This window comes from Hipposideros armiger, unplaced genomic scaffold (assembly GCF_001890085.2).
Source record: "Hipposideros armiger isolate ML-2016 unplaced genomic scaffold, ASM189008v1 scaffold_6, whole genome shotgun sequence".
NCBI lineage: Eukaryota > Metazoa > Chordata > Mammalia > Chiroptera > Hipposideridae > Hipposideros > Hipposideros armiger.
The window spans coordinates 4,035,129-4,044,255 of record NW_017731356.1 but is presented as its reverse complement, the minus strand read 5'-3'; the positions used below and the strand labels follow the sequence as shown (position 1 = coordinate 4,044,255).

General features: G+C 33.5%; 1 protein-coding gene across 4 annotated transcripts in view; it reads right to left on the bottom strand.

Moving 5' to 3' along the window:
• SUCO (SUN domain containing ossification factor) overlaps nucleotides 1-9,127 on the bottom strand; it is a 73,246-nt gene that overhangs the window by 26,481 nt on the left and 37,638 nt on the right. Inside the window, exons 4-12 of one of the 4 annotated variants that reach the window (XM_019648091.1) lie at nucleotides 8,568-8,705; nucleotides 8,205-8,355; nucleotides 7,029-7,152; nucleotides 6,183-6,307; nucleotides 5,057-5,124; nucleotides 3,745-3,852; nucleotides 2,109-2,214; nucleotides 317-337; nucleotides 55-110 (exon numbers count right to left, since the gene is read on the bottom strand). In XM_019648091.1, the coding sequence (XP_019503636.1) occupies nucleotides 55-110; nucleotides 317-337; nucleotides 2,109-2,214; nucleotides 3,745-3,852; nucleotides 5,057-5,124; nucleotides 6,183-6,307; nucleotides 7,029-7,152; nucleotides 8,205-8,355; nucleotides 8,568-8,705 (897 nt within the window). Of the gene's footprint in view, nucleotides 1-54; nucleotides 111-316; nucleotides 338-2,108; nucleotides 2,215-3,744; nucleotides 3,853-5,056; nucleotides 5,125-6,182; nucleotides 6,320-7,028; nucleotides 7,153-8,204; nucleotides 8,356-8,567; nucleotides 8,706-9,127 lie in introns of all 4 variants that reach the window. The other 3 variants (XM_019648086.1, XM_019648069.1, XM_019648078.1) reach the window with 3 other exon arrangements.

The following is a 9,127-nucleotide window of genomic DNA, read 5'->3' as shown; positions in this document are numbered from 1 at the left end:
AAAAAAAAAAACAAAAAAAAACCACTCAGTAAATGTATCTTGTTCTGTTATTACCTTATAAGGCTTAATGGACAGAAGTGCTCTGATCCAAAATGGGATACCAGCTCCACCTAAAGAATAAAAGCACATGAAACGGGAAGCTAGCACCGTGCCTGTGAGATTACTGCACAGTATATACTCAGATCTTCATTATAACATTTCAAAAAATGAAGTCGTCATTTCCCCCAAAATCAGTACTTGTCAAGTTTTGCTTTTTTGCCATGCAGGAATATGCCAAACCCTGTTATCCAATATTGCAAAAGAGAAGGTTGCTAACCTTTATGTACTTGATGAACATCTGAAGCAAGAGAAAGGAAAAGAAAAAGAAATCAGTTCCAAAGTCTGGATAACATGCTGTAAGCAACATTTAATATTTGTAAATCATATTGCATAATTAAAGTATAGAAAGCAATGTACTTTGATGGATAAAATTGTAGTACCCTTAATTCTTTGAAGAAATCAAAGCAATGACTCTGTCTTATATTACTTTAAATATTATTGACATGTATTTTATATATACATATCTGAATTTATATAGATACATATATATGTATCTACGTATATACATATTGATAAAAAGATTAACTAGCATAATATGATATATTTATTCTTGTACAACATTGTACACAAATTGTTTTAGGGAAAGCATGAATTTTTGGTATGCTATGTTATTTCAAGTATAACTTAGAGAACTAGAAGATATATATCAATCCACTTTTAAAATATAAAACACTAAAAAGTATTTTGTAGATTTGGGTTTAGTTCTTTTGGGATAAGAAAAAGCCACATAAACTTATATAACATTTATTACTATAAAATAAGAATCAGAAGTAAATGTTTTTTGCTTTTAGACTTAATTCTATTAAAAGGGGCTTTTGAAAAACTGTCAAAATGCTCTAGTCTCCCACCATCAAAGGGATGAGGTAGGGAGTTTTTCCAGCATATTTTTAGGCCACCAATAAAATGTTCTTCCATTAACAAAGTAGATGGTATAGAGAAGGATTCTTGGAAGTATTTCATAACATGAGAGTTGTCTGAATTGTGTAAGTAAATACAATTGTATCACCTGCCAAATAATTTTTAACCTGTTTTTCCTCATCAGTGTAGAAAATGTGCTATATAAAAAAACCATTAAACAATTATCTTAGTATTCATTTTAAAAGGAACAGAAAATGTACCTTCATTTTTCTGAACACTGTTGGGTCATTAAGAGAGCATATCAACTATTTTAAAAACAGAATTTAGTATGTTTGTATTAGGAAGAATACTACAAGTTTACCCATTTATAAAAGCCAATTTAATACATGCTTAACAAGACACAGACAGTAAAATCCCAGAAGACAATTAGTAGCTGTAAGTTTTCATATTTAAGGAAGAAGAGAGAGGAAAGAGCTGCTGTCATTCCAAAAGATCACATCACTGACACAGTGGTATGGCTATGATTGAACAAAAAAAAAAGAGGGGAGGAGAGGAGTAGAACATTCCCATATTCTGTCTAAATTCAATGCAAGAGTGATAATTCTACTTGACTTACTGGTAGAGAAAACAGCAGGAATACTGAATGAAAATACTTAAAAGCTGACTTTATTTGAAATTGGTATTTGAATTTGGTATTTTAGTTGACCATAAAAGAAGGCAAAATCTATAATCACAAATATTTGGATATTAAAATTGAAATGACCTAAGAATCAGATTCAATTAAGAAATCAGACCTGCTTTAAAGACTTCAGTGACTATCAATGATTTAGGTTTTGAAATAGGAGAAATATAACACTCTGAAGATGAGGTTTTATATAAAGACTCAAAAAAATTAAAGTTATAATCTAGAATTTCATCAGAAACACAAATATCAAAAAACTGGCCCAGGGTTCCAGTTAATACAAAAAAAAATGCATTAATATTTGTCTCATAAAATAATATATCCAAGTAAAAATTATTTTATTAAATGGTATACTTCAGTAAATTTCTTCTTAATTTTTCTGATTCCTAAACAGGTGGGATGAGATATACAGTATGACTAACAGGTATGTTTTCCTTCTAGAATACAAGTACTACAATGTAAATATTACCTTCACATATTTTGCATACATCTGCTCATCTAAAGGGAAACTCTGGACATTCCTCTCATCTCTCCCATGGAAAGTACCCAGCTTAATCCACTTATTTGTGGGATATCTAGGAAATATAAAATGTAAATATTCTTTTTAAAAAATCATGAAACACATCGCATCTTCAAACTATATCCTGCATGTTTTCTTCCCTTTCCAGGTAAGCATACTGACTTATAACATAGTTTAAATATGAGTTAAATATTGAGTGAAATACATACATTTTATTTTCCAACTAAAACTCTTACAAGTTCCTTTTTATGGGGAAAGAATATCTTGAAAACAATCACACTATTATCAAATTGAAGGGAAGACAAGAAGACAAAAGTGGGCCAAGGACCACTTCTTGAGAGGGCTTCCAAGTAAGTTTTAAAAAAGAAAGTAGCCAACCAACAGACTACTTTGGAAGAAGGAGGTCCTATTCTTCCCGTGATGATATAAAGTACAAATAAAAGTGCTGGTGGACAGGGAAACAGAAAAAGCCCTTTAAAATCATATTTGCATTTCAGAATCTTACACAGCTGTGCCCCTTCCCGTTTAAAGGCAAATCTAATATAAAAACCTAAAATTATTTTTGTTTACCATAGCATTTATAGAATTACTCAAAGTAATGAGTGCTCTCTTACCACATTAAAAAACAGGCACACACTTTAAATGGCAGAGCCCATATGGCCATTTGACATATAAGGAAATCACAACTTAGAGAAAAGAAAGTGATCTGAGCAAGGTTAGTGAAAGAAAAATGGATGGAGTTCTCAAGAGGATGTATTTCAGAAACGGTATACATGCAATGCTAAGTGTAGGGTGGGGGAAGAAACACCATGAAAAAGGCTTCATGACCAATGATAGAAGAATGGTTAAATAACAGCATCCTACACGGCGCATCGTTAGCACTCAAAAATTATTTACAGAATGAAAAACTCCTCTGTTGGGGAGAAAGTATAAAGTACACATTTAAAATAGTGTGTTTAAAAGACAAAAGAATATTCTCACCATGTAAGCAGCAAAAACTGATTTTTTTTTTAAGAATTGGTAAATAAATACATAGAGAAGATTGGAAGGAATACACTAAAATGCTTGTGGTTGACAGAACTGTGGTTCTTTACCACATTACTTATGTTTAGTATTTCTTTTATAATCACACACACCCACAACAAAGTTTCAAAATATTCTTTAACAGAAGTATACCTCATGATATAAAATCAAGTATTCATGTATGTTTTTTAATAACTTTTAAAAGACATGTTTGGAAGCACAGAGCATAAGAATTAAAAGTAAGGACTTTAAAGTCACACATATCTACATTTGAATCTTGGTTCTCCAACTCATAAGTCACGTGACCTGGGCGAGCTCTCCTTGTCTGTTTGCTCATCTTAAAAGGGAAGGAATAGCATATGGCTGTTATAAGCCCTGTATGAGTTAATGAAAGTAACCTGATTAACAAGTGCCTACACTACAGGAGTATTACTACTGTTCTTACAAACTGATGCATTAACATAAAAACTAAAATAATTAAAGTTTTAAAAAGTGACCCATTTGAAAATTTTAATTCTGGAGAGCCAACATAAATTCTATAGAAACCGGCTTTAGAATTTACCTGTCACTGATAGAAACCAGAAAATCTTTAGGAGTAGAAGAAAATAATTCATAATTTGCAATATCAAACTGCTTTACTTGAATTGGTTCACAGAGCTCAATAACAAACCTTCAAAAAGAAGACAAGACAATTATTTAGATAAACCAACCAAAACAACAGTTCATATCAAACATTACATTAACAGCCAGAATAAACTAGACATCCATTAGGTAATTCATTAACAAACGGAGGAGAAAAATCTGCAGCCTTAGTTATCTGTAAGGGAACAGCTGTAATGCCCAAACATCTTTCACCCTCTCTTGCAGTTATATATCATCTCTGTTCCTATGATATGAGGCATAACCAGAAAATACATTGAATGTTTAAATTAAAAAAAAAATGTATTACAGTAAAAGACACATTGCCATTAACCCCCTTCAAAATACTCCCCCTCGCTTCGAACACATTTATCCCATCGTTCTTGCCACTTTCTGAAGCAGTTCTGGAAGTCCTCTTCCATGAGTGTCTAGCTGCGCTGTCGTGGCTGCCTCGATGTCCTGAATTGATTCAAAACGTTTACCTTTCATGGTCTTTTTGACTTTGGGGAAGAGCCAGAAGTCCCACGGTGCCAGATTGGTGAATAAGGTGGATAAAGACACACTGTAATCTTTTTATTTGACAGAAATTGCCGTACCAGAAGCGATGTGTGACATGAAGCACTGCCATGATGGAAGCTAAAGTAAAGACACTCATGAAAGGACTTCCAGAACTGCTTCAGAAAATGGCAAGAATGATGGGATAAGTGTGTTCGAAGAGAGAGAGACTATTTTGAGGGGGATTAATGGCAACGTGTCTTTTACTGTAATAATTTTTTATTTAAACATTCACCGTCACTTTTGATCACACCTCGTATACCCTTTCAACAGTACTTTTTTATGCTGTGTTATAATTGTTTGGCTAGAGCCATCATTGTTTGGTTTGGGGGTTTTTTGATCTCCTTACAAGGAAAAACATTGTGCTTCAATTTTTTTTTTTTTTTTAGCTGAGCCATCCTGCCACCTGTTGGCAGCTCAGCTCAGGCCGGGAATCACACCAACAACCCTGTAGCTCAGAGCTCACACTCTTGAGCGAGCTCTTAACCAACTGAGCCACTCGGCCGGCCCCGTGCTTAATTTTGTATACCAGGGCCTACGTTAAGTACAGTACCAGCACCAATCAATCACAAATGCTTATTAAGTGACTACATGAATAAATCAACCTAACCCTAACATAAAAGTTTACTATAATATGTACACATAATAGAATGTGCTTTATTAAGTTTTATATTACTTACCAAATTTTAGTGCTGCAAGGATTCAACATATAAAGATCCATATTTTCTATAAGAATAGCAGACGTGCTCTATTTTAAAAGAGGAAAGGGAATAAATTACTTAAGTAAAAATATTTATTTCAAACCTAAAGTTTTCTAGGATTTCTATATTTTTAGATCTTAAAATACACCTAAGACTGAAACACTCATTTGGGGAAAAGACACTCATTTGCCTAAAATTGTTAGCCTTGCAACAAAACATTTGAAATTAAACATCTGTTACTAGGAAAAATAATTTTCTAGTAGCTATTTCCTTTTTAAAATTTCAGACAGGTTTAAAAAGTTAAAAACAGAGTGTGTGCCCTTAAGCTGGTAAAAGAATACATAAATTGTGATATGCGTTCAGACAATGGAATATTATTCAGCACTAAAAAAAAATGAGCTAACAAGCCATGAAAAGACACGGACAAAACTTAAATACATATTACTAAGTAAAAGAAGCCAATCTGAAAGGCTACATACTGTAGGATTCCACTATATGACAGTGAATAGAAGAGAAAATATTTAGGTAGTAAAAAGATCAGCATTTGCCAGGGGATGGGGGGAAGGAGAGATGAATAGGCAGAGCAGAGAGGGTTTTTAGGGCAGTGAAAATACCCTGTATGATACCATAATGATGGATACATGTCATTATACATTTAACCAAATCCATAGAATGTATGATTAAATTCTAATGTAACCTATGGACTTGGATTGATAATGTGTTAATGTAAGTTTGTAAACTGTAACAAATGTATCACTCTAGTTGGGGATATACTGATAATGGAGGAAGCGTGCATGTGGGGGACAGGGGGTACATGGGAAATCTCTGTACCTTCTTCTCAATTTGCTATGATCCTAAAACTGCTCTAAATAAATAAAAGTCCTCAAAAGAAAAAAACAGGGTGTGTGTGTGGGGGGGGTACAATGTATCAACCAATATAACTATGAATTTATACAAGAAAGTGTCTTTAAAAGCATAACCCTACATTTATTAGTGAATTAGGAAAAAGGCTCATGTTAAAATATAGTTCCCAGAAAAATCACTGCCCATATTAAATAAAGTCACTAGTTTCCTATATGTATAGAAGAATTTTATACTTAAGTACCTTGGCTTCTGGATTAGCTGCCAAAATTTTGGCACCACATTCTACTGAGGCATAATTATTTCGATTTTTCTGGACCTTTTTCGTGGCATGTATACCTCCATTAGAAGATGTATGCATTGACTGACCTGCAGACAAACCTTATTATAAACACATATATGATGATTATGATCGAAAATATACCCAGCAACATAATGAACTCAAAAGCAATAGGCTGCTCTCTAAAGAACAGGTTTTAATGCTTAAGAAACTATTTTAAAAACCCACTAAGAAACTCAAAATGCTTCACCTCCATAGCTTTAAAGTATCCCCAACTAACAAATTAGCGACAAAAATCCACATTACTTTATTTATGTCTTAAGTAATATAACTCACAAAATGAAGCTTATCCATGGGAATCAAAGCTTTTTAAAAACATAAAATACATATTTTATTCTATTAAGGGTGAATGCTATCCTTCTATCTCTAACCCCAATATTAAGAATTCTTAACTCTGAGAACTGCTCTACAAAAGCAAAAAGAAACTGTCAATAGTTTAGTCCAACTGTATTTACAGTGTAAATCTTTATGACTCAGAACTTTCCAAGCCCAAATTTGCCTCTTATAAATTAGATGAAAATCACTGCTCAGCCTTCTTTACCTTATTTTATCCTCATTTAATAATTTACGAGAATGAATTTTAAGATTAAAACTGTATATAAATACAGAGGTAAACTAAATATGGGTAATTAACAGCATCTTGGTAAGTTTCACCTTTAAGAAGTTTTCAGTTTTATTTTACTAATTAAAACAACATATTTAAACCAGTCCCTTTACAAAAATAAATAAAGAATTCCAGTGTTTTCTTACTTTTTTCTTTTTCTACTTCCATAACTTTCTTCTTCCATTCATCGAATGTTGGTATATCTTCCGGATCTTTGGGACTTGTTACAGACGTAGGGTCAATTTCTTCAGATTTTGTATAATCAGAACTCTGAAAGAAATAAACAGATTTTAACTTTCAAAGGACACAGGAGTATTTTCTGGAACTTAAATTGTTCCAAGAACACATTTCTGTAGTGTTCGTCTAATTTTATTCATGGCTGTGGTATTTGACAACCGAACTGTAACATATGATTGGTTTCATTGGGAAAATTCGTTCCTTCAAGATGTTGGACTATGAAATGCTCAACTCCTATATTTATAAGAAGCATCACAGACACAGCAGAAAACTCCAGAATGAAGTTTAGTTAGTTGTGAGTGCAGACTGACTGAAAATGTGTGAAAGAAGGCGGAGAACAGAAGATTCAAATTAAAAAGGAACAAATGTGAACGTAGTACTCAGTACTTTGAACTACTCTTTCATTCCATGTTTTTTGTTTCTGTTAAGTTCACGGAATGGCCTTCATCTCTTTTACTTACTTATTTTTTACCTGAAGGGAGCCTACACTTCTCTGTCAACAGTTCCTTCAAGAAATTCTGTACTGGTTTCTATCTAAAGTTAAAGTAGAACTCAGAAGAAAAAAGGAAATATTACACTGGAATAAGCCCTGTCTTCATTGTAAGAATCACGCTCTTCAATATAAGTTGGTCTAGTTGTATTTTGCGCATAAATAATAAAAGGTAAAATGTCCTTTTGAAATAGTTCTGGTTGAAGTGCCTAAGTTTAACCTTGTATTATTGAGCTGAACTTATAATCCTTATATTCAATCATCATAGCTTCTTCTAAATAGCTAAGAACCTGCTTAAATAAGGACTTTATGTACATGATATCAAAGAGGTGATGGTGATAGAAAACCACTTAATTGTATATAACCAAGGAGAGCTCATACTAAGAACAACTTTACATATAAACAGTACACTGGCCACAATATCATGAAATAACCACTTGCTCGCAGGGAGCACAGCTCACTTCAGTTCCACATTCTAGAAAGTGGAACTTAACCCTTGACTTTACGGTAAATACGGTTAGCAGATTACAAGATTAGCTAACAAGAAAAATGCATGGCATAATAAAGTAAGAGATATTGCAAGTTATATACCTACCTCGTTTTTTAAATTATCTGAAGCATTCAATGCAGATTTTGGATCACTGGCACCTTGATCACTTGCTGAAACTTTTGATTCAAATTCTGATTTTGTTATCTTTCCTTTGCCATGTGAAGATGACACATTTTCTATATGCTGGCCAACAAGGCTATTTGAAACCAAAAGACATATTTAAACAAATTTTAGCTGAAAAACAAATCTATACAATCTAAAGTTATAATTATCATGTACAAAGTAAAGCAAGAAAGGAGCACAAAGGGATCAGTTCTCTCTCAGAACCAAGCATGCACCAAAGTCCATTCCAGCGGGACGCTGCTGCCACTCCAGAATCACACAGGGTGATCAACTGCTCACACTCACCTTTCATGTGGATGGACAAAGGAAGGCTGGTCAACGGGAGCATGCCCATCAGGAGCCTCGCCAACCTCACAGTCAGTTTCAGACTGCTCAGTTTCACGTGGCGTGGCTATAGAAATAGTACCAGAATTTTCTATTTCACTAAGAATAGAAGCAAAAAAAAAAAAAAAAAAAAAACCAGGCTGGTAATTTAATTGACATACTGTAGCATAAGTTAAAAATGACATTAGTAATTTCCAAAACATACTCTTAGCAAGAGAAAAATGCATTATAGTTCTACAGACTATTTTCAAGATTTCAATTATTTTAAATCATGTAAAGTCAACTGTCGACTCTTCATCTGTTAGTGCCCTTGGAGTCTAAATAACTAATTACCAAATTTGAAAACAGAATATTTTAGGTTGATATTTGGTCTTATCAAAAATAAGATTTTTAGGGCCGGCCGAGTGGCGCGGTGATTAAGAGCTGGCTTGGAACGCCAGAGGACCCCGGTTCGGATCCCACATATGAGGGCCAGTGACACTGCCCTCTACAGCTAAGATGCTGAACAACAGCTCAACCTG